We start from the raw sequence: 27,226 nt of genomic DNA on the forward strand, positions 1-27,226 counted from the left end.
GTTTAAATTAGAGATGGCACTATCGATTGCAAGGGGGAAAAAGAATGGCCAATACCACGTGGGAAGATCTTTGATCCGACATAGATATCACAATTAAAGAAAGAGAGGACTTCAATTAAAATTCAGATTTATTAGTATTAGAATAAGCTTGCCAAAAGTGCTTTGTGGGCCCCAAACAATAATTATTCAGATTCCGATAATAAAAGGATCCTCAAATGGTGATTGCAGCGATTAGAAAAGGTTTTGGAGAGTTCACAATTATTATTGTGTTTTTAGCAGCAGCTCCACTAAAGGGAATATTGGAAGACTTCGGAATATTGGTTGTGGTTTTTATGTCAGCCCCACTTGAGCTTTCACAAGGAATTTGCAGATTATTGATTGTAATTTAAGCAATCAGCATTACCAAAGAGTCAACACAGGTCTAAGAGGAGTCAACAGCATGTTGAAGATTGAAGATTTTTGTTTGGAAAAACTACATGTTTTTTACCCATTCTCCACTACTTGTGAGATACCAATCAGATAAAATCTGCAGTAAATCATGGTCAATAGTAAGAGTCAACACATGGTTTAGAGGGATGTTGAGAACAGCATTGAAGATCTATATTGAAGAAGAGAAGATGGATTAGATCACACACACCCGGAAATAAAGGATGAAAATTAAGAGATCAGTGGAAGATCTATAAAAAACAATTGGAGCAGACTTTGAAGCATTTATAGAAGATTTACAAAGAAGAACGTATACAGATTGGAGTATAGCAGAATCCGTCAAAGCTATCAAGATAAGTTCTATTCTCCGAATTAGTCTTAGACTTTTTAAGTTAAAAATTTAAAATGAAATGTCTTCAGATTTAATGAAATTACATCTAGTTACCAGATTTTTCTACAAAATCCCTGGGTCCTGGTTTGATTCTCTCTGAATTCTGGTTCACACAAAATTCTCTGAAAATTCTTCAAAGGTTCGTATTTTGCCCTGTGCATTCCCTGAGAAGGACCCACGATGAATTTTGCCGAATTTCAAGCGAATTTTGATTCCGGCAGCAAAACCCGGGCCGAATTTGGGTGATTTGACACATTTTTTAAAAAAAATTGAACTTTTATTTTTCCTATTTTGGTCAAGTCGACCTCCAACCCTAAAATAGGCTGAGATTGCTATGATCATGAGGCTGCTCCTGAGGCTGAAACTGCTAGTACCACTGTTAGTAGTGCTTCTAATTTGCCACAGGAGAAGGATGATATGTTTGATGACTTTTGATGATATTTGATCAGTGATGGCTGATTGTTAATGTTGACATTATTATTTTTTAACTTAAACATTGATACGGTGGCGTATTTTGGCATTTTGCTATGTTATTTGCCATTTGGACTAAAACATTAATATATATGGTGGTGTATTTTGCTATGTTACTTTACAATTAGTTTATTAGCATAGTTGACACTTGACAGTGGTGTATTATGAAATTATTTGCTGCTGCATATATGTATATATTTTTTTATTTTTTATTTTTATATGTTTTTGTATGGACAAACCCAAAGCGAACCCAAACCCACCCAAAAAAAAAAATTGAACAAATTTGCGAGCCAGAATCTTGAACCAGAATCCAAATCCGAACCAGGACCGGCAACTTAGAGTTACATATTACAATTCTCATTTTGAATTGGAATTGTTGTCTCAGGACTAAATGAGGTAAATATGAAATGGGGACATTACACTGGGAAAGATTGGGAAATTGACGAAATGAACCCAAAGATATGAAACATTATCTGAATTGTTCAAAGCTATGAATTTATGTGATTCACTCATGAACAATCATATTTTTGTGAAAATTCACAGTTTCCCAAAATCACAAACTAATAAGAAACTTAGAAAACTCACCGATTGATTGGCAAGCTTCATTACACTGTCTGGAAGAAATCGGGAAAATAACTTCCAAAATTTGGAAAGTAATCATAAACAAATCACACCCACAGTAACAGCATAGTTAAAACATGAAAAAAAGTCTCTACTATTAGGGAAAGGAATGTTAATAAAGGCATCAGATTATGGGACTAGACAAAATAGTTATTTGTTACAATGTTTAGAACATATCATGAAATCAGTTTCAAATTTTGGAAAATAATCCTAAACAAAGTACACTCACGTAACAGTAGAGTTAAAAGCATGTCCATTAAGAGATGACACAAGCAATGTTCCCAAATCCCAATAAATAGCATAACTACATCTTAAATAATATCTATTTATCTGTACAACTGGTATATCTTGTAAAAAAATTAAGTTTCCTGCCTGCCTTTATGTATCAGAACTGTTGAAATAAATTGTAAAACAATTTGCAAGCCTTACAGTGTAATGCACATCTCTGACAAATGCATCTGCAATCTTTGCAGCTTTATAGTATCGGTCACTGGGCTTCTCTGCACTTCCAGATATAATAAGTGGTGTTCTTGCTTCATCAATCAAGATGGAATCAACCTCATCAATGATACAAAAATTGAAGCCTCTCAAAACCAGATCTTGAACACTCTGCAGATAGAAAACATGAAAAAACATTTTTACTATTAGGAAAAGGATGATTGATAAAAATGCCAGGTTATGGAACTAAAGCAAATAACTTTAAGTAGATGTTCCTAGTTCAAAAACACCTCACATGACATATATTTCTTATATGCTTTCCATAAATCACACTGAAAATAATATGTGGCCAAATGATCACATTAAGTAAAAGGAAAAAAAAAAATGTAAATCATTTTAGAAACTGATCTATTTTTATGATATGACTAAAGAATTGTGTGAACTTTACTTTCCGTGGCAAGATTATCTCTCAGGTAGTCGAACCCAAGTTCACTGTTTGTAACATAAGTCATATCATATGAGTAATTTGCTCTCCTCTGTTCGCTTGACATGTTCTCTGTCATTCAAATGAATCAAGATCAATCTCCACTTAAAACATCTAAAGAAAGGACTGATTCTTTGGTGCAAATTAGCATGAATGTCATCGTCAAAACACTTAAAACTTTGGAAGTTAACAGTATGCTACAGAACATACAGTCAGTGGTATTAGCATTTTAAAGATGGCAGGCAGTTTACTATGCCGTATGTAAGCAACACAGTGATCATAAATTTTCCCAATATTAACAGTCATAGTGCCAACAAGAAAAATGTGTATTCATTTTATTTACTTGAATAATGGAATATGAAACAGAGGTCCCAAAATTTGCTGCTAACAAAATGAAACTGAAAAACCAATGATTTTCAAGTATTTTAAATCCCTATGAAATAATTCATATAGTTCAACAAATACTTAATACGTATCAAGAGTGATGATAGATTGCTGTTACAGAAGAGAGCACATATGAAAAACACAATGCTTGTTAGAGGTTGCCAAGACATAAGCCATAAATTATGACATTGCTTGATAACAAAACATCCATGACAAAAAGAGAAAAAGAAATCCCATCAATGCATCAATAAGAGATCGAAAGTTGGTTTAAAATTGCAAAAAATGAAACACATCTTGAAATTGTTTACATGAATGACCCGTAATCACTTCAAATCTGCTATTAATTCACTGAGGAAAGCTTTACAATTGCTTCTTAGTACAAATATCCACTACATGTTCATCTTCTTCAGGAAAAACTGTCACTTTATGCAAATCTATGATTATGCATTCATCCTAGCAGCTTCAAAACTACAGCTTGTGTTAATCGACAACTTTGTCTCTGTTACTTTAGCAACTATTTGAACCAATAGTTACACAACTGCCAACTACATAAAATGGCAGCTAAAAAACTAACCCTTGAATTAACTAAAGTTACAATACTACTCCTGGCTTTAACCAACAGATTCATCAACATACAATAAAAGCAAAAACAGTTGTTGCATATATATTGTCTGTCTTTTCATATCCTATTAGTGTTTTAATTTGTCTTTTGCAAGACAACATAAATTAGAACCATGTGCGAGGCAAAATCCTTCTTCAAATTAGGAAGGGGAGCTCCCTAAGATCTAACTCTCATATCCCTTAGCTAGACTAGCCCTATAATAAAAAATATAGACAAGATATACAAATATACACACTCTATTCTCTTGGGTAGAGGAGGGGAAGGAGTGGGACATTTATATAAATGGAACAGTCTATATTTTTGCCTCAAATAAAAACACTGGACTATTAACAGAAATGCCTTGCAAACAGGATTTTCAAATTATAATGGATGAAACAATTTGATGCAGGAGCATCAAGGTGCACGTGTGATCCTCATCAACCAAAAAAACATTTCTTTGGGTTTTTCCATTTTTTATTCTTTTAGTTTGTTGCCTTTTGTTGGTTGCTGATAGTTTGATTTAGGGAATATTTTTCTTCAAGGGTGATCAAGCTTGTTTTCGCCCAATGATGCAGTTTGTGAACCATTTAGTTTGCCGATGACCAATCTTGAAGAAATGGTTCAGCCAATTCTGAATCCACAAACTCATAAGTTCGTCAAATCTCCTTTCTGCCGAAGGAAGAGCATCATCAAGAGGAAGAGAAACAAAGGTTGTTTTTCAGCCAATATTCATGTTCGTGAACTCATAAATTCACCGAAGCTCCATTTTGCCAAATGAAGGAAAAGTAAAGGTCTTTGAAGGCTTGTGTTTTGCCAATATTCAAGTTTGCAAACTCGTAAATTTGCTGAAGCTCAATTTCCTCGAACAAAGGAAAAATGAATGTGTTTGAAGGCTTGTGTTTAGGCCAATATTCAAGTTCATGACTCATAATTTCATTAAAGCTCAATTTCATTGCACGAAGGAAAAGTGAAAGTGTTTGAAAGCTTGAAGTTCATGAATTCGTAAGTTCGCCAAAGCTCAATTTCTTCGAAAGGTAGTTGTTGATATAGATTGAATACCAACATGAAATCAAGTCTTGCCACATGGATAATTTTGATTGAACCAAAGACCAACAAACTTGAAATCAATTGTTACCACTTGGATGATTTTGATTGAACTGAAACACATGGTGGTTCAACTTCCTCTCAAAATATATACATTGTAGAATGTAAATTGAGAGCAAGGTGAAGGAGGAAAAGAGAACAAACGAACAATAGCACAAGGGTCATAGGCTCGTATAGAGGCATGAAGAAGATTGCAGAGAAAAAGAGCTCCAGTATTGTGTAAAGGGAATATTTCCCCAAACTGTAATGAAACCATAGCTGAATAATAAAATTGAATATTTACGGTGTTTGGAAAGTAAATTTGGTTCCATGTTTGAAGTATAGTTTTGTGTTTGATTTTTTTTTTGCTTGTCTAGGCTTATCCCCAAAATTGACTGCACCACAATTCATCTAAACACACAAATTGAATAGGGCTATGGATTTTGTGAATAGAGAATTGTAGGATGTAGCTTTTGTCCCTAGCATGTCAAAGTAGAAGAGACACACACATTAAGTCAATTGCACACATCTCTATGAGAAGGTGAGATCAATTAATGAGGCTCCAAGGGGGTTAAAGGGCCCGAGTTATGAGAAGGTGCACACCACTTTATTGGAAAAAGAGGTGAAACATGTGGAGGATTGCTTGAAGCCCATCAGGGATTCATGGATCGAAAGATTGGAAACAAATGTGTCCATAGTATCAAATGGATGGAAAGATGCAAGAAATCGCCCTTTGGTCAATGTTATTGCAGTGTCCACGAGAGGTGCAATGTTTTTTAGAGCAGTGGATTGTGAAGGGCAAGTGAAGGACGGTCCATTCATTGCAAACATTCATTTCCAAGCCATTGAGCAAGTTGGCCCTCAAAATGTTGTTCAGGTGATAACAAACAATGTCAAAAATTGTAAGGTTGTCCGGTTATTGGTTGAGGATATAAACACATTTTTTGGACACCTTATCTATCCACTCACTCAACCTAATGCTGCAAAAAATTGACAATAAAGTTTAGTGGATCAAACAAATGTATGGTGATGCCTAAGAGATCCAAATGTTCATCACGAACCACCATATGTCGCAAGCCATATTTAGACAATTCTCGAGATTGGAGCTCTTGAAGGTAAGTTAAATTATTGAAAATTTAAATATGTTTTAGACTTTAGTTTAGTAAATTTTCTAAGTTTTAATTTTAATTTATTATTGTTTTGATTTTGAAATAGGTTGCTGAGATCCATTTTGCTTCCAACACTATTGTTTTGAGACATCTTGTGAGGGTTAAAGAAGCATTGTCTAGAATGGTAACCAGTGATAATTGGAGCATATGGAGGCAATCTAGTAGTACAAGGGCAGCTGCCATTAAGGCAATGATACTAGATGACTCTTGGTGGGATCATGCTAAGTACCTCCTGAGATTTACTGAGCCTATATTGGTCATGATCCGATACACACGTGGATAGGCCTTGCTTGGGTGAGGCATATGATGGCATTGACTCCATGATTGATGATATGAAAAAAATCATAAATGAGAAAGAGCAAGATCCTGAAGAAACATTCTACAAGGAACTACAAAAAATCATGGTGAAAAGATGGAACAAAATGACTGCCCCTTTGCATCTCCTTGCCTTTGCATTGAGCCCCAAGTACTATAGTCGGGCAGTCCTTAATAAGAGTAGCACTAGAGTTGCCCCATATAGAGATCATGAAGTTGCTATTGGGTACAAGGCAGCCCTTCGTAGACTCTTTCCAAATTCCATGCGGCCTGTGGTGAGGTCTGAATTCATGAGTTTCACAAGCACCAATGATTGTGGTATTGAGGCTCTTGAAGACAAGGAATGAGTCGATGCTCATAAATGGTGGTACTTCCTTGAAGAAATATACCAGCACTTACAACCCCTTGCCATTAAAGTCTTGTGACAAGTACGTTCTTAACTCTAAGATTCTAATTTCTAAATTCTTCATTCTTGTTGATGAATATTGAATTTATATTTAAAATTTGTATTCATAACTCTTAACTCTCTAATTTCAAAATTGAAAATCTTGATAGGTTGCTAGTGCATCATCATCCAAGAAGAATTGGAGCACATACTCCATCCACTCAATAAAACACAATAGACTACATTCCAATAAGGCAAAATGTAATGTCCCCTACCTAATCTATTTAAATATACTAAAATTGATAGATTTTCTTCAATAAGTTATTAACAAGTGCTTGTCTATTTTCCTCATTAGCTGATTAATTTCATTATTCATAGTTCTTAATATAGATATCAAACCTTGCTACTACTTCAGTTTTAAGGGAGAAGGGTTTACATATGTTACCAAAGTGCTTAGAGACCAACTACAATTGGTTCCCTCAAAGTTTACAGATCCAAGCCCTTACCTATCTTGGGTCTATACCCTCAAGGCTTATGGGTCGTTGATCCCCACCCCATCTTGGGACTTAACTTATTGCTTGGATTTAGACTGCCCCTCTTTGAAACATCTCAATCCCATCTTCTTAAATACGGAAAGTAATAACATGATTTAGACTGTAAGTATATATATTTCTTATGTATTATGAATATATATATGAAATTAAGTATGATTGTCATACATATTGCAGTCCATATTAGCATTACTATTAATTCTGCATAAGAACATTATTGGGCTTCATATATTAAGCATACTTATTAAGCACATCCCCATGCATACCACCAAGAACACAAATGTTACTGCCTGTAACTTGATAACAATTCTGATCTAATCTGATCAATGGTGATCTTACTAGATGCTTTTGATTCCTTTCCTTTATATCTCTCAATGTGAGGGAGAGGTCACACCTCTTCATCATGTATACCCTTTGGCAAGAGATACACCCTTTCACCATTAGCACCCTTTGAAAGAGTGCAACTCTTCATTATTTCTGCCCTTTGAAAGGGACACAACCTCTCATAATCAGATCTGCAGTTATCATTTAAATCAGATCTGCACTTCCCATTTCCAATTTATTCCCCCTCTCAAATGAGGTTCTCTTCTCCCTTTTATATCTCATTGTTGAGGGAGTCACAACCTTTCCTTTCATTTCTTTTGACTTTTCATTAACTTAATTAATTTTTAATTAATCATATTTAATTATATTTAATTATTTTATTTTATATTTTAATTTAATTTTAAATATTTTAATTTTATTGTTATCATTTATTATTGAATTTTATTTCAAAGTGGGGACATTACAGAAGACTTGGTCTATGTGCATTCAAACTTGAGGCTCCTAACACACAAAGACAATACCTACAAACAAGGGGAGGCAAAGCATTGGGATGTTGAACCAGAGCGTGCAGAGTTGGAAGATTCAATTGCCCACCTTGATGCACTTGGAGTTGATGATGATGATCGTGAGCTACCTAGTGATCATGAGGCTGCTCCTGAGGCTGAGATAGCAAGTACTGCTGCAAGTGGCACTGTTTGTGCTTCTAATTTGCATGGGAGGATGATATGTTTGATGACTTTTGATGATATTTGATCAATGATGGCTGATTGTTAATGTTGACATTATTATTTTTGAACTCAAACATTGATATGGTGCTCTATTTTGGCATTTTGCTATGTTATTTGGACTAAAACATCAATATATATGGTGATGTATTTTGCTATGTTACTTTACTATTAGCATCAAGGATGGAAATATCGTCAAAAAATCGCCAAATTCGCGATATATCGGGAGGCAAATGGGCAGCCAATTTAATCAGCATTAAAATCGCCCCCGATTTTACCTAAAAAATCGCAAATTTTTTCCAGAAAAAATCAGGGTTTTTTCGGTTTAAATCACAAGTTAAAAATAAAAAATCGCGCCTTCTAAATTCGTCAGAAACCCTAAAAGTTGTGTCACCGCATTTGTCAAATTTCAGTGATGAAGTTCGAAATTCGACGGATTTCAAAACATCGATAAAAATTCAGTTAAATTTGCCATGTATTTGATAGGCTAAAGGGCAAATATTTGTTCTAGTAAAAAAAAATTTTACTATGATGGTGGAAGAAAACTCTATCGTGCGAAGAGAAGCTCCACCAGTTGCCTTGCACTTCGTCAGCTTTTTCAAGGAAACTCACGAAGAGGCTGACTAATTTTTTAAGTTTCGTTCTTATTTTAATTTTTCTCTTTTTCAAATTAAATTAAAATTATTTTTACTTTATGTTTTACATTTATATAATTTTGTTTATTATTCAATATGTTAAAACTTGAGTTCTAAAAATATTTAAATTAAACTTATTATTATTATTTATTATAATATATTTATTATTTCATATATAAATTTAATATATATTTTTTATATTAATAATATTTTAAATTAAATTTTTAAACATTATTTATTATTAAAATCTTACAATTTTGCTCATTTTTTACATCATTAAAATCTCTCTAAAATATGCTATGTTCTGTAATTTAAATCTCTCATTATTTTTACTATTTTTAAAATTTATTAAACAGTAATTTATTGGTAATAAATTTAATAACAGTTTTTAATTTAAGAAATTACTAATATATTTATTATAAAAAATTATTAATACGTTTACAATACATTACTGTTATATATTCATATTGATTACTAATTAGTAATTATTAATTACTGTTATAGATTTAGAATATCTATTAGCATTAGCATTAAAACATTGTATGTGTGTTTTTTTAGAATATTTTAAAATATTATATATTTTCAAATGTTCGATAATTTTGCCGATTTTTTCTTGATTTTTTGCCGATTCCCGATTTTTTAAAAATTTTCGACCAAAAGATTCATTGCCGATTAAGATTTTTACATCTTTGATTAGCATAGTTGATAGTGGTGTATTATGAACTTATTTACTGCTGCATATATGTATATATTTTTTATTTTTATATGTTTTTGTACGGACGAACCCAAAGTGAACCCGAACCCACCCAAAAAAAATTTGAACGATTTGTGAACCGGAATCTCAAACCAGAATCCAAATCCGAACCAAGACCGGCAACTAACTAACACTTCAACCACTTGTTAACTTCATATTTTTACTTTACCCAAAACTTTTATCTTAATATTGGTATTATTTGAGTATGTTAGTCCAATATTGAATTAACTTTACCATACACTATGCATATATTAAACTAACTTGACTTTTAGCCCATATCATGTAACTTGTACATGGCCCCTTATGTATACATTGGCATTGACACTATTATTAAAATGCATGTTCCACTTGAATAATTCTAAGGAATTTGATTCCTTTTATAAAGTTGGCATAAATTACGATAAAGACTGTTGACCAAATCATAATAAGCCTAAGACAAATGACACACAAAATTCACTCTATACCTTAAATTATTGATTCAATATCTTTACTGTGCTCCTCAAAATTATAACTCATACAAATGTGTCGACTTAACCTGTGAGTAGAACAAACTTAGACTAACTCGAATACTTTTAGTGATTTATGGAAATTTGGAAGTATTGATGTTGTCAAAGAGGAATGCTAACAAAAATAAGAAGCCTTCCTTGACTTCAAACACTCTCCACATGCTATAGCTTGGATCAAAATGGCATCTATGAAGAAATGGACCCCATTTGCTCTGGCGGGCCTCTTATGGCAGTGTTATCTCCCATCAAAAAAAAATATCAATGATAAAGCTACTAGTGCAAAAATTTGAAGGGTGACAGCAATGGCATGAAGAAATTGGAAAGAGTCTCAAAAGACATCATAGATTCAGTGCATGTAAAAAGAAGTGCATATAGAGGAATTTTGATTTTATTTCTGGCATCCCAGATCAAATTATAGAAATATAAGAACCTTTGGGTATTATGATTCCTATTTATATCACAGGTTAAACAAATCAGATTTTCATAAGCACAGGCTCTGTTGAAGAATTAGTAATGTCACATGAAATCTGACTACAGATGACTGATGAAAACACGATAAACATCTCCTCTGTTAAATGCCGAAACTTTCTCCCATAAAGAAAATGATATGAGTTTTTGGATTAAAAATTGAGGGCATATGCTAACAAGACAAGGATGCTGGCAATCAGAAAGTGCAAGTCAAAGTATGAGTCCTCAATATATGCTTGCTAAATTGTGAAAAATATATATAGTCACAATAGAGATAATTGCGGTTGAAATAATCATCAGAACAGATGACATGACACATCATGTTATTTTACAAACAGCAAGATGAGAGAGATGCCGGTAATTGCTAAATTAAGATTTCTCGTATACCAAAATTGAAATCATATTTCCAGATACAGCAGTTGCAGATCTTTAATTGTATTCCATCTTCACTATGTTCCAGTACCTCATGAGCTACCACACCCCCTAACTCAAGTGAATTAGACATCTTCAACAACATGTCCAATATATGGCTGTTGGAAATATATACTAATAAATTAATTTAAAGAATTATATCAATTAGTCAAAGGCCTATAATCTACATAATTATTGCAAACTTACGTTGAATAAGGCCAACCTGAAGTCCCAGGAAGCGAGGCACTTGACCAACCCATTCACAATCCCGTCGAGCAAGATAATCATTCACGGTAACAAGATGCACTCCTTTTCCAGCCAACGCATTCAAGTAAGCAGGTAAAACTGCAACAAGTGTTTTCCCTTCTCCTGTCCTCATTTCTGCAATTTCTCCCTTGTGAAGAACCATGGCTCCTTCAGTCAGCATATCAAAAGTCAAATCCAGAAACAGTCAGAATTTCCAAATCTTGTTATGATCTCAATTAAGAAGCTTGTACAATATGAGCAAGTCCAGACAGCCACCAAGCAAATAAAGAAATATGAGTAAAGAATTATGTTGATGTCCCTTTGCGAACAAAGTGAGTCAAAAAGTCAAAATACATTTCACGCTGGTCTCAATATCCTATTAAACCTTTTTTGATGTATAGGTTCAAAGCACTTGGCTTAAATCTTGCTTATTTACTAAGGAACGTATCTAACTTGTCCTTTGCAACCACATGAGCAATAGAATTAGATCTGTAATTCTCAGATGTTTAAACTCTTATAAACTGCCCCATTCTAGTGAAAAGCACAGTATCAGAATTTATTACACCCTTAGCCCCAAAATAAGAAGTATCTATTTGATACTTCCATGATTTCTCTGAAAAAGAAACATTTTTTATTTTATTCCCATATTGCTTTCATTCACTAGAAAAATTCTCTATGCTCTCACCATATATCCTCTATGTTCCTGCCTTTTTCCTTACAACATTTCAATGATTACATAAATGACATAGGCAAAAAAATTGCAAATAGCTTCTTAAAATTCCCTGATTGGAAAGAACACGAAATTATCAATAATTGGAGAGTGAGACAATCATCATATTGGCTTACCAAATGTCTGAGGATTTAGACCAAGAAGAAAAATATCAACTTGTGAAATTGATATGAGGATTGCATTGAAGAAAGAGCAAAAGGCAGAGAAAGAGCCAAAGCAAAGCCAAAATAATTTAAAACTTATCCCGAAAGCTTCAAAAGAATCACATTATACCAATTGTGAGAAAGGGTATAAAGAGGAGTCAGGACTACAACAGTCAAAAGATACTAAGAGATTGAGATAAAATGAAATGCTAGATTGTTATCAACAACAATGGACCCACAAGAAAAAGTGGTAGAAGAAAGAAAATTGGAGATTACATTGAGCATGCCATAGTTTGTGGTTGAGGTAGCAGAAGAGAATGACTAATTGTAGGAAAACTCAATGCCAACAAGACATAAATGGTGGATCCTGCAGTGGAAGACAATGACAAGCCAATCACCAACAACAGAGCTAACAATGGAGAAACAACTATAGCTGAAAAAGGTACAACATCAAGCAACACCTTAGAGGAATTGGCTGCAAGTCCTGCTCAAAATCAACAGTGTTGAAGATAGGACACCTATATGGGTAAAGTAAGAGAGGTATTGCATTATGCTCATGAAAGGAAGGGAATAATACGAAAATAAATCAATAACACTTGTGGAAATCCCTATGCCATTTGTAAATTAATAAAAAATGCCAAAGTGTATAGGCAATAGCAATTAGAAACTTGTTCAACATCACAATGTGTAAGGACCGCCAATTGTCAAACTAACAAAAATTACTGAGTAACCTCTTTTTGAATAACCTTGTGGGGGTGGCTGACGATTGGTCTACACAAAATTTAAAAGGAAATGAAGCAATGAGTACATGGAGATAGTTATAAAAGGCTTTTGATGAGGAATTTAAAATACTTAGTGTGGAAATCTATAATACAAGACAAGAAAAGAATGATTTTCTCAGAACACATGGGATCTTGAAGGAATTGATCTATAAATGGTAGAATCCTCCTGCTGACAATTGAAGAAGAGCCAGTTCATCAAGGGCCTACAAATGAAATACAAATCCAAGATGAAGACTGTTCCACTTTAAAATGATGCCTATGACTGAACAAAGAATTTGAAAAGTGAAGATAAAGGCAAACACCAAAGCAATCTAACAATTTATTATGACAATGTCCATAGAAACCTCCATTGATAATAACCCTGAGAACAGATATGATGAGGATGTTCAAAGATTTGAAGGAAGAAAATAAGCAGGAGAACAAAGAAGTCTTGTGTGCCATATACCCAACAAAGGTCATACAATTATAAATTGTCCCAGTAATCAGTTTTGAAAGTAAATTTTATTACTTATGACAATGAGATCACGGTGGAAAATCTGTATACAGCAGTTAAAACAACCAAAGAATGTTTAGGTCAGAACATAAAAGAGTCATATAAATGTGCAAAAGCAATAGCTTTAATTGACAACCAAGTTTCCACCTTGAAATTCTCCAAGGATGAAATTTTTAAGATATTTGTTTCTTACAAAATGAGCCACCTAAATTCTTGGAGAGTAAAATCATAAAATATTCATTGCTTACAAAATCAGCCACGAATTCATGAACTTCAATTAAAAAAACATATAACTTATTTTAGATTATGAATCCAAAAATGAATGAATGCACATTTCTAAAGAGTTTCGAATTTCATACAGGTAAATATACTATAACAATTTTCTAACAAGCAGTTACCAGAAATTAATTGAAATAAACAACTTTTAAAAACATCTTAAATAAAAATATTTAAAATGTTTCCAGAAGTGATGCGTCAGATTATTGAACTTCACTCTGGGGTAAACCCCACTTGTAACATCAAAAACCTCTAAATTGTCAAAAGCACATCATCACTACCAACATGGTATATTCACCCTCCAGCTGATTATAGATGAAATCAAGATCAGCTTCATCAGAAGAGTGTTATAGAACTTGCAGAAGCTTCTTGTTCTTCAAAGCAGATTCATCTTTTCCACTTTGTAAAGTTTAGTTGCAAAATTCTTGCAACATAAACAAGTAGCCCCAATCTTCTCAATAACAACTTATTCTTGTTTCTTTGACTGAACTTGCTCAAAGCTTCTCCAAATTCTTACAGGCTGATGCGCTTCCTGATTCAAGATACAAACTGAAAAATGTTGTGTTTCAGGTGTATTTGCTCCATAGAATTACCAGCACTCATCTCCATGCATGTTCTCCCTATCATCTATAGCTGACCAGGTTTCAAATAATCCATCCGTTCCTGTATGCCCAAAGTTGCTCTCTAATTTTATTGGCAACTCCTTGATCAGGAACAAGCTTTCCAGTGGCTGCATAAATCTGACTTCATGGTCAGATTATCTCACTACGTGATAAGAATGCATGATTCAAATAACATGCTGCTTCATGTAAAGTTGATAATTCTTCTGCCTTTTTTGAACTTCCTTATGTACCCAAGGAAACTTGGCAAAATCATGAAGCCATAAATTGACGCAAGAAGTTGTACAAGGATATATAGTGAATAGGCCATCTGTTTATAAATTTGATATTCTGTCTTTTCTAAACAATCCTTATGTACCCAAGGAAATTTGGCAAAATCCTGAAGCCATAATTGATGCAACAAGTCGTACAAGGAATTCAATATCAATGTGGATACTTCTCTACTGTCAACTTTCCAGCTCTCACAAAATTCTTGCCATTACCAAAAACTTGGACCATGTTTTATTCAATAACTTCAAGAGTTGGTTCCTTCAAAATGTTGAAAATATATTCAAAAGTTTCTTGTGGTACATGGTGTCAGATACCTTCCAAAATACAGCAACTTTAGGTAAATACACCAACACTTTGAGTAATGGCCTTTTGCGCATAACTGACCAGCCATCACTCTACATGATGCAGCCTGTTGACCTCTATGAGTCTTTAATATATACCAATGTTTCAGTTGCCCACCTTTTAATATTCTCAAAATAGTAGTCCTCAAAGCTTCTGAAACTGGGGTTGTATACCATTTTCCAATTGAGTGTTGAATTATATTTTTGATTTGAGGATTTGAGAACTCCCGACCATATAAAATGGAACGGGAGACTTGTAAATGAAATATGCCCATGGATCAACCTCTTCTTTATAGAAATGCTTCAAAAACATGTTTAATGATGTTGTCCCACTGTCTTTTATGGCAATACTAATCTTGTGGCTATGCTGAAGAAGAAGAAGAAAGTGGGGAGCATTCTAGACCTTGAAAATTCCTCCTGAATTCACTGTATTTTTGTGCCCCTTTTTGGTTTCGTATTAATTAATTCTTCCAGTCTTTCACCAATGCTGCCTTTATTTTAGGAGTGACGTTCTTACATGCTCTGATTCCACCTCCTTCACCACCTGAGATACCAAATAGGTGGCTCAATACCCTTCTTAATGTGATTGTTACAGTGTGTCCTACAAAGACTCTACTTGACATTACTAGTTGACACTCACTGATCATACATTTCCATCTTCTGCAGTTGAGTTTGGGAGTGAAATATTAATATTGTAATAAGTTTCTGCGATATTTTGAAAAATAATGATAAATGATAATGCCACATAGAGGTGTATTTTGTAATTGGAATTTATAATATAAATAGATGAAGCAGATAATTGCCTCTACTCTTCCCCTCTAGTTTCTTACCGTTTTTTGCAAATCCAACTGGAAAAGAGTCTGAGGAAAGCCATAGGTTTTGGCTTTGTGGTAATTTTAGTTTCAAAATAAGAAGGAATTTGAAAGATCCCTGATGGATCCCCTTGCTGATCTGCTGTAATTTTTAAAATAATAAACTATATTTTCCTGTGATTTTGCTGATGGTCTTACAGAATAGAGAGAAGTTGCAGAATGTTTGGTTTCTTTTCCTTTTCTTTGAATATATAAGCAAGTAATGAATAAAGAACAGCAAATAAGGAAGGAAACTGAAACAAGTAAGAACATTCAATTAAATCAGAATTGATACAAATCGTACTAGGCAGATTTCTTATTTATAATATCCAGATTATTCCTTACGCACTGGGGATGTACTTACATCCAATAATGGCACCAACTGAAGGGTAGATGATGAACACAAAGCAAGAACACCAGCTATGGCTGAATGAAAGTCTTCACCACTTCCAGCATATAGTGTACCTGCTGTAATGGTGGCATCAAGCTGAAACAATCACGCCCCAGCTGGGAAATTCAACCACCTTGCTGAAACCCTCACCAAGCAATTTGAATCTCCACAAGGAATAGCGCATACAATCTGACCAATAATGCCAATGCCAAAAGAATCCACTACCAATCAATAGCTGAGGGCTACATCCCAGCCAGTACCAATCATGGGGTTTGCGTCCCAGATTGAAGAATTGCTTTACCAGAGCAAAATCGCACCAAACAAGTTTTCAATATGTAAAAGATAATGAGAAATTAGGTTTCCTTCTCCTTATATCTCTTTCCTTCCAAATCAAACCCTAAAGATATATGAAAAGTGCGCTTTAATATAAAGTCGTATTTCCCAATATTGCCCAAGTATAGAGAAAACACCACTTTTTCAATATAAAATAACTTCGAGCGCCAAAAGGACCTTGGCAAGTGAAAATCATTTAGAAAAGTTCAAGACCTTTCCAACGAGCTATAACACATGGGCATACGAATCCAGATGAAGCCAAAAACCCCTTATTACTCCGAAATGGCTATAGACATAGCCTTATTTAAAATATTAAAACGCTAACTTAGGAAATATTTAAATATATTAAAAATATAACCCAAATAGCTACAGAAAGCTCGAAACACACCAAAAGCCTGAAACTGAACCTGTCACCTGTCTGTGATTGATATCGGAAATCATGGATCAACTGGCAATCCCTTCCCTAAAATCTAGGGATGCTCCTAGAAACTAGGGAACACACCCTGTCGTCCTGAAACTGAAACCATCTGAAAGGTCATGAATAACCTCACAACTGGCAACTGTCACGACCTCCTAAAATTTAGGGATATCCCCTAAAATCTAGGAACTGCTCCAAACTGGCTCCAAACTGCCTGCAAAGCCAAAATCCAGTCACTATATGCACTGAATGAGTCCCAATCAACCTCTGCTAGCCCACGAGACTCCAATGATAGGCCAACTCCTCCGTCTCTGATGTCCACTCTAGAAAGGGGACATGACAATCCTCCCCTCTCGGAGTTGCTTGGCCACAAGCAACTGAAACACCAATCCTCCACCATCCCAAATAAGACGTAAACAAATCATTGCATGTAACTGCTGCTCATCTCTAATATAAACAACATGCAATACCCTGGTCTGGAATGGCTCCTCAAAACGCTGAAGCACCTGTGCTATCAAATCAACACTGCCTGGGTCCTGTTGTGACCATTTCACACATCGCCCCATCGCAAATGGGGACCCCCTCTTTTTGCTTGTTTTTTTGCTCGTTTTTGCTTTCGTTTCTAGGGTTTTGTTAGTTAGTTGGTCGTCTGGATTTAGGGTCAAGCCTTAGGGTTTTAAATTTTGTCTTTTCAGGCCAAAAATCCAGTCGTTTTTTTTTTTGAGAGCTCTTGAGCTTCCTTTTCTAGAATGCAAATTTTGAATGCAATGAATTCGCCAAAATGGTCTAATTTTCAATTGGAATGTTAATGCAGAGCTTGAATTTGTCTAAGTGTTGACAGTCAATGTGAATTTTTGTCCGATTGAATATTTTGATCAAATTTTGACCTTTTTTGATTTTTGATCCTGGGCATTGGAATTGATTTGTTTTCGCCTCGTGAAGTGTTAAAATGTGAAAAATCATGTTATTTTGGCCTGTAGGAGCAAAATCGCTCCTGTCCCTCAGTGAAGGACGGGAGCTCATTTTCAAATATCTCATCATCCCTGCAGAGTCCAGACAACTTTCAAGTTGGAAGTGATGGAGAATGGCGATATCTTTCCATTGAATATAAATTGAAGATTTTCATGAGCACAGAAATGCCTCCAGGAGGAAAAGCGCTCCTGTCCCTCAGTGAAGGACCGGAGCTACAATTCAATTTCGCCTTGTCCTTGCAAGATTTCGATGACTTAACAATTTGAAAGGGTCCGAAGGAAGATGCTTTGCCAAATGAATATAATTTGAGATGCAAAAACGAAGGAGAATGACCTATATTGACTAAATCGCTCCTGTCCCTCTCCAAGGGACCAGGGCGAGGTACCTTGTAGCTCCCGTCCCTCTCCCAGGGACCAGAGCGATTTCCTTCATTATGCAAAATCCAAACAAAGGTCAAGGCAAGTTTACGTTCAAAAACAAGGGAAAACATGAGATAAATGCGTTGAATATAAATTGAAGATTTTTGGGACGTCCATAACAGTGTTAAATGCCTAGTTCGCTCCTGTCCCTCAGGAAGGGACCAGAGCGATTTTTGATATAATTGCTTTTCTTGCAAAGTTACAGATGATGTCAAGGCATGGACGAATAGAGTGAAGAGGGACGAGTCCGTTGAATATAAACTTGGAACCGGGCAAAGTGAGATAGTGGCCACAAGGGAAGGATCGCTCCTGTCCCTCTCCAAGGGACCAGGGCGATGTTAGATGCATTGGCCATTCCATGCAAAATTTACGTAAGGACAAGATGTTGCAATGTTCTAGAGGGTCCATGGTATGATAAAAAGATGATATACAAGGGTTTTGGACGTAAAATGATCATCATTTTGAGCATGGAGACTATATCGCTCCTGTCCCTCTCCAAGGGACCAGGGCGATTTGCTTTGGATTCCTCGTTTTGCTTCAAGTTCAAGCTAAGTCAAGACGTCATAAGATAGCATAGGGTCCAAGGCATCGTTTGAAGATAATTCGCAAGAGTGTTGAACGTCCAAACATTGCCAATCAAGGTAAAAGCTCACATCGCTCCTGTCCTTTGGGCAAGGACCGGGCGATATCATCAAAAGCACGCATATTCTTTCAAAGACGAAGCAAGGCGAGGTTAAGCAAAGTGTGAAGGACGACGTTTGAAGGACATCGCAAAGGAGATCAAAGTGTAAAGTTGCCAAGGTCAAGGAGAAAACGTGGATCGCTCCTGTCCCTCTCCAAGGGACAAGGGCGATGGTCCCTTTAATACGTCCAGACACATAATGAAGACAAATGGAATAAGCGCAAAAGGAATGAGCATAGATGTTATTCGCTAACAATGAAAGATCGAGGATAGAAGATGCATATTGAACGTAGAAACTAGAAGATCGCTCCTGTCCTTTGGACAAGGACCAGGGCGATATGCACTTAAAGGACACCCATATGCGCACACAAGGCGATCAAATTCGAAGGACCATCAAGATGATCGATTTTCAACACGAAGATGAAGGAGTTGGACGTAAGAAATGCAAAATCAAGACCAAAATCATGAATCGCTCCTGTCCCTCTCCAAGGGACCAGAGCGATGAGGTACGTCCCTTTGTTTTCCAGTTTTGGCGCCAAATTAAACAATTCAAATTTTCCTTAAATGCTAAATCGATTTAAAATTTGAAAATCCTATTTAGATTGGCATTTAATGTGGCGTTGATCTTTATTAATTATTTTTGCCTTTATTAAAATCGAAATTTGCAAATAAAAAACGCAAGGCATTAATAATTAATTATTTAATTAATATAAAATCGATTTGAAACGCCCAATTAAGCAAGTCGGCCTTGTTATTTTATTGCAAATCATTTAAAAAATGGTTTTATTTAAGCAAGTCGGCCTAAGGGGTGAAAGGATGAGCGCGCTATATATGAAGGGTGAGAGATTTCATTTTCACATAATCATTTTTACCTTTCTTCATGCGAATTAAGAAGAGGCGAATATAGTGCGAAGTGTGTTTAAAGGTGGTGCGAATTCCAACCAAGGGTGGCGCTTAGTTATCAAAAGGTGGTGCGAATTTGAAGACCACACCAAGTGCGAGCTTGAGGATACATTAAGGCGAATTTGCTAAGGACTTGGAGGATTTGTTTGAGCGATTTGTCAAGGATAAATTTGAAGATCATTTAAGACCACGCCAAAGGCGATAATTGAAGATCACGTTCTCTCCAGAGGTGGCGAAGTCGATTTTGAGGAGATCATATTGAAGACTATTTTATACCTCAAATTTTGCCGAGGCGAATTTTGTTTTTGTATTCTAGAGTTAGCTCTCTATTGAGGTATGGCGATTTATTATTATTGCTTTATTCATTCATCGTCATATTCCAAATTTTGAAATTTTGAATTTTGAATCTCTTAGGCTCAATCGTTTATTTTAGGAAATGATAACTCTAGAGACTTATCATGAGGTTTCCTAAAAATTTGTCTCTCTTATTTACGTTATTGCAAAATCTATTTCTTATAATGAAATGTTGTGTAGGTATGGCGACCCCGAAGGCAGGAGCATCCACCAGTCGCTCGGCTCTCATGAAAGAAGATCAGAAGACCGAAGAAGTGGAGACCAAGATCGTGTCGAAGTGGAGCAACATTGGAGATACCAACTTGGGGAACTTTAGCACGAAGAAGTTCCGAGAGGTCCCTTACATCGGCAAGCCATCACCTGTCGCCCGGAGAATAATAGAGAGTGGCATCATCAAGGCGGCCGGTTTTCCTCCAGCTATTCAGTGCCACGAGTTGATGATCGAGTGTGCCCGTCACTACAATCCACAGTCTAGGACAATTGTGTCCAATGAGGGAAGCACTTTGGCGTACCTTTCAGAGGAAGCCATAAGTGAAGCCTTCCATCTTCCAGAGCACAGGGACATGATATACAAGAGCATTGAAGGAGCCAGATCAGTGTACGATGATGATCCAGATGCTTGCCTAAGCATAATCAACAAGAACTGGCTACTCAAGAGTCGTCCCCGTCTGAGCAAAGTACCGAACACACCGCATCGGATTGATTTCCAGGAGGAGTACAGAGATTTGATTACCATGCTCAACAGAGTTACAGGAGCACCTCATGCCTTCTATTTTGAGAAATGGATGTTTTACTTCATCCAGGTGATTGTTCAAGGAAAGGGTACAATACATTGGGCTAGGATAATTAGCCATTGCTTAGACGTACAGTTGAGGAGACTCAGGGCTACTAAGTCCTTCCACATGAGTTCATACGTCATCTATGCTTTGATCAGGAGTGTTGAGTACGCAGGACTACCTCACAGAGGAGTGATTGGAAGAGGACCCGGCGAGGTCAGAGCTTGTGAATCCTATACCTACTTGCATCATCCGCCAGGAAAGAACTACAAGTTAGTCAATGATACTTTCACGATGAACATCACAAGGACGTTGCAAGGAGGGATTCACAACAGATTATCTCAGGATGCCCAGGAGTTCATCAAGAGGTACGGTGCTTGGTTCATTCAGTTTCCCAAGTTCACTTACATTAGAGTGCATGGATGTCCTTTACCTCCATACATGTTGCCGAGGTACCCAACAGACAGAATTGTGTTACTTGAAGTAACAAGGCAGTTGGCAGCATATGTGAAGGCATTCAGACACAGACATCAGAATGGAGTTCAGGTACCTATTATTTTGGGTAATTCAGTTGAGGTATGTCCAAATGTCTTAGCCATGGATGACGCAGAGAAGGAGTTAGCTTTGTATTCTTTTTCATCTTTTGCTTGGAGGAATAGTTTTGATCCCCTTGGACATTTAGAGGAGACGGTCGGTAGAAGATTTAGACATGAGCACCAAATTGAAGATTTTATGATGAATCTCCTAGATGATCTCGAAGTGAAACGAAAGATACATTCTAGATTGCCTTTGGATTTCATCAGGAAATGTAAGATTTACAGAGTGGCCGACCAAGCTCAGGACAACGGCAGGCACATCCAATCTTCATATGATAGAGAAAGCAAAACAATAAGTTTGAATTGGAATGAGCCCGAGGCCGTGGATTTAGATGATTTGATGGCACCAGTCTTGTCTTGTACTCGCAGATGGGTAGACGTTCAGCATCAGAAATTGAGAGAACAAGGCATAGCTATGTCTTTTACTTTGGAAGAGAAACCAGCCGAAGGTGGAGCCAGTGTTAGTGAAGGCAATCCTAATCCTAGGAATTCAGGTGAAGGTAACCTTCGATGTGCCAGTGAGGGCAATCTCCATTCGAGAGGTTCGAAGAGAAAGGAAAGATCAGAAAAGAAAGAGCCTTCCAAGAAAAAGTTAGGTGCCAACAAAGATCAAACACCAGGTACTTCTTCCAGACCAAAAGATAGAACAGTTCGAGTAGAAGAGTCCATGGAGTCGATGGTACAGAATGACAGACAGGAGGAAGGACAGGCACAGCATGTTTCGTCAGATGGATCTCTCCAAGACTATGATTTAGAAGAAGATAATGAAGTAACATCTCCTCCCAGACAAGAAGAAATAGTACATAAAGAAATTCAAGTTCAAGAGACAAGATCGAATATCCCAGATTGGTTGAAGGAAAGATTGACTAAGGTGATCGTAATTGAGGACGAGGACAGTGCAATTGATTTAGAGAGCCTTGTTGGACGTTCACATATGACGACAGAGAAGAAGAAGGCTACAAAGATGTCCAAGATGATTCGAGATGAGACTGGATCTAGAAAACTGCAGATAGCTACACCGGCAGCAGACAAATATGAGGGTGAGATCCTAGCAGAAGACTATCATATACAGACTATTGAGTTAGGACCATCCACAGCAGAGCAGACTTTAGATGATGCCACCGACACATTTGAGGCATTAAAGGACAAGCTTAGAGAAGAAGTAGAAAAGAATAGAAAGCTTGAGAGAGAGGTCGGTGCATGGAGGACTTATTTCAGTCACATCAATGAACCTTTGGGACGTCAGGATCCAGTTAGATCACCAGTGCAGGCATTGCCCCTTCAATCAATCAATGAAGCAGAAAGATTCAGGAACCTGGTCCAGCGTACATGTAGTTGGATGGATAGATCTCATACAATGGCCATAGAGTTTGTTACAAGGATGTCGAAGATCATTCATCAGGCTATCCAAGTTCTTGAGATTATTCACAGATTGATGGCAACAGTAGCTGCATTTGCCCATACCAAGGACGTTGTCATCCCTGTCTTGAAAGTAATAAGACACACATCCAGAAGAATTTTAACGCAGGAGAGGATCTTAGAAGGTGATTCTCACAGTTTGTTTCAGTGGTCAACCTTACTCCATATAAAGAGTGTTCTCTTCGAGGACATCAGTGTTAGATGTGGTCAAGTTGAGGAGGTGATCAATCCGATCCAGGACAGAGTATTTGAGGTACTTCGTACCATTCTTGGCAGAAGGATCGAGGTCGAGACAGATGTAGATATACAAGAATTTGAGGATAGAATCAAGATCATCTTTCGCAAGGACGCAGATGTTACAGATGAGCAGTATGATCAGATGTATGCCACCATGCTCCTGATTGATAGAACAAAGGAACTTGAACCTACTTGGGACGCGGCTCTTCTAGATGCATTCGATCAGGTCATCCACTTAGAAGAGAGTATCAAGAATCTTCCCGAGATTCCAATCACAGAAATCGACGGAATCGTGACAAAATTCATTGCATTTGCTAAGAAAGAGAATTGGAAAGGGAATAAGATTCTAGATGAAAGGTTGTTACAGATGACATGACATCTTATTTCTCATTGGTTGATACCTCCTAGATTTTTGTGCCGAATTTAATATTTGGCTATGTATTTAATATTGTTCAGTAAAAAGGAGGTCATTTGTAACATACCCTAATTAAGGTTTAGGTGTCATAATCTTGTCCATTGATTTATTTTCAATCTGGACCTTTCATTGTAACTGGGGATGCTATTTATACCCCCATTTTTCATTTCATTTAGTAATAGTATAATAGAGAAATAGAGTAGTAGTCAATAGTTGATGTAAGAGAGATTAGAGTTAGAAGCAATTTTTGTAGCAAGATTGAGTCTTGAAGAGAGAAATTCAAGCAATTGTTGTATATGATGACTTGGAAATCAATAAAATATTGAAGTTATGGTGTTTTGTTGCAAATTTCTTGAGTTATCTTCATGGTTGTTGGATGTACTTGAATCACGCTCAATCAAAGTAGTTTGTTAATTTGAAAGACTAAGTGTGGGATTTGATATTTGGTAGGATTCGCAATCCAAACCACTAGCTTCTTGCTGATTGTAGGAACGCCTTGTGTGGTCGACTGGAAAACATTTTGAGTCCTTAACCTTCAAGCATTTTCGTATCTAGGATATGTACCTTCGTAGTAGTGTCCTTGGTCTTTGATGCATTGAACATCATTATTACCTTAGAAGATCGCACCAATTTCAATTGAGTTGTTATCTTATGGCAAAATTGAAGTTGGTTGAGTCTTGCCAAATCTCATTCATGCTAAGTCGTTCATAGGGTTAGGCTAGATTAGACCTCTCAAACCCTATCTTTTGCTTTTTTTTTGAAAGTTCCTTTTAGATTAGTAAAATCTTCGAGCCTTTGGAATCCGTAAGACGCCTTGGAGGAAACAGCAAATCACATCATACCACTAAAAAGCTTGTCCACACGTGGAGACCCCACTAAAAGAACCTTGGAGTCCATCTAACTGATCCTTTTTGCAGATCTTCAGCAGTTAGAGACTATTTTCTCAAGAGAGGATAAGATACCTATTGGTATTTTATTCTGTGTATGATTGTGTATAAAATACACGTCAACAGGTTCCAGAGCAAAGCATAGCTCCCGTTGAATACCTCAAGTGAGCAATGGAAAACTATATCATCTCCATAGATCAAATATCCATAAATGCCAAGATCACTAGTGTGTCTGTGATCACCAACATGCATAACATCCGTCATAATATCCAATGAATGCCAATCCATGGAAGACCCTCTTTGATCTGACCCCATCTGACACATGTGACACACAACTGCCACACACTATTGCTGATGTGCCGGAAGATCTAATGCCAACTCACTAGACAATATATAATACTGACTAAAATCATCACTGTCCAGGCTGGCATCTAAAAATATGTAATCACCAACCAGCAATGAAACAATCACCCTGTCTAGAGAATCAGGTGAAACTGCCACATCAACTGGCTCAAAGTACTCACTAGGAGTAACATCGCATAACTTATCCACGTCAACTATCTGATGACAATCAACCTGTGGATCAGCTGTCCTCCCACTCTGCTCGATAAACTGAGATGGATAGTGGGTAAACTCCAGCTCCATCCTTGTGAAATTCCGAACATACCGTCCAAGCGTCAACAACCATTGTACACCCACGACTACATCTATACATCTGAAGTGAAGCAACCCATGTAGGATCCACGAAAGAAAGGTACTACACATGTTTATACCATGATCCCATACAAACCACCTGTAGGACATAAACTACTCCTGTTGCTCTCCTCTGATATAAGTGCCATATAATCTTAATATCTGGAGCAACATACTATAATCCCTATAAGATGTTGTATCAAATGAATCAACACTTGGATCACAAATAAAACTAAATCCACATCCATCTGTCATGAAGAGACAATGATAGTAAGAGGCATCCTCGATACCGTGTCTCTCTACAACCACTGTGAAACTCTCACACCTGTGATAACCATCCATAACAACACATCTGCTAATCCATGCATCATCCTTCCCCCATGATCCTGGATGAAGTCTCTGTGTCAAGGAGATGAAAAACTCTGACGATCACTGCTCATCATAAAGGTTGATTGTTTGCTGATCCCGCAAACAATCCATCCCAAACTGCTGGATGAGGTGCCTGCAATCAATAACTCTATCCTCTGAAGATGGGAGAGCACTATCGCAACACGGAGAGTATAAGTCCCGAACCAACTCACATCTGCGAGCCATCCAATCATCTACAATCGGACTAAAAGAGAAATGAAGTGCACTCCTCGCGAGGTAATCTAAATGGACTCTCGTAGGCTCACTCAATGGCTCTGTGTCATAATCTTGTCCATCAAACTCATCATCCCTCCCACTGCTCTCAAACCATGAATCTGAAGACAACTCATATGTCTGAGATCCAAAATCAAAAATACACCTCAACTGAGCATTGTGGCTCTGCGGTGAAACATACCGGTTTCCCTCGTCAGCTGTAAGAGGTGTAAAAGAAGATTTGCTTTCCAGAGAAGGAAACAAGTCAATAGGAATATCATACTCCCAACCAGCTGACAAACTGCTAGTTGCCTGTGGCCACAATGATGGAGTAATATCGTGAGTCAAATCACAACTCTCTGGTGAATCTCGCAATGTCACAGTAGAACACTGTACTGTATCTGTCGTTGATGATGTCTGTGCCACTCTCAATCTGTCAGAAAGCTCCTCCAATCTGGAGTTCACTTCCTGAAGGGACAACTGGGTATCCTCCCATGCAACAACAATCGCCTCAAGCTCCTGAGAGAGGATATCAACTTCCTTCTCTTCCCTCAACAAAGCACCATAACTAATAAAATCCCTCTGAAGGAGATAATCTCAGTCAGCCACTAATTGTAAATACTCATGCTTCAGTATCCCAATGGCTCCATAAAGAGCATGAAACTCTGGTAAGGAAAAATCACTGCTGCCCTGCTCATCAATCATGAGGGTGCTCCAACTATGTGTAGCCAACAATTGGCGAGCGACATCGAAATGCTCAATAGCTGTGTCTATACTCCTGTCATCAACCTTGAGTTGTCCAATCAGGTGATGAGGAGTCTGGGAATGTTGGCTCTCCTGTAACTGTACAAACTCAAAATCCACATTGTGGAAAGAAGTTGTATCTGTATCCTGTACCTCTCTGTAGTCAACATAGTGTATGCACTCAGCCATGGATACAACCTCATCCAAAGTACTGCTGCTCTGTGCCTCTGAGAACACCACATCCGTCAATGATGATACTGCTGAAAATGCACTGTCATCACTCTCTTCTGCATCCCATGTGTCCGCACAACCCACTGGCTCACGATCCTGGGGTCCAATGCTACTAAGAGAACATATTGCGCTGGATTCTAAGGTCTGATCTATAAAACCAGAATCATCATGATATGAGTTCTCAACATTCAAAGCATCATTGGTACCTGAATTTTGAATACCTTCATGTGACAGCCCATTG

The 27,226-nt window shown here is 36.8% G+C and overlaps 1 protein-coding gene across 3 annotated transcripts in view; it reads right to left on the reverse strand.

The window, feature by feature from the left end:
• Positions 1 to 27,226, reverse strand: part of LOC131044849 (protein translocase subunit SecA, chloroplastic) — a 169,748-nt gene that overhangs the window by 96,358 nt on the left and 46,164 nt on the right. For 2 of the 3 annotated variants that reach the window (XM_059221447.1, XM_059221443.1), the window contains exons 4-6: positions 11,350 to 11,556; positions 2,800 to 2,903; positions 2,339 to 2,518 (exon numbers count right to left, since the gene is read on the reverse strand). In XM_059221447.1, coding sequence (XP_059077430.1) covers positions 2,339 to 2,518; positions 2,800 to 2,903; positions 11,350 to 11,556 — 491 coding nt within the window. The remainder of the gene's footprint in view (positions 1 to 2,338; positions 2,519 to 2,799; positions 2,904 to 11,349; positions 11,557 to 27,226) is intronic. The other variant, XM_059221445.1, reaches the window with a different exon arrangement.

This window comes from Cryptomeria japonica, chromosome 1, assembly GCF_030272615.1.
Source record: "Cryptomeria japonica chromosome 1, Sugi_1.0, whole genome shotgun sequence".
Classification (NCBI taxonomy): domain Eukaryota; kingdom Viridiplantae; phylum Streptophyta; class Pinopsida; order Cupressales; family Cupressaceae; genus Cryptomeria; species Cryptomeria japonica.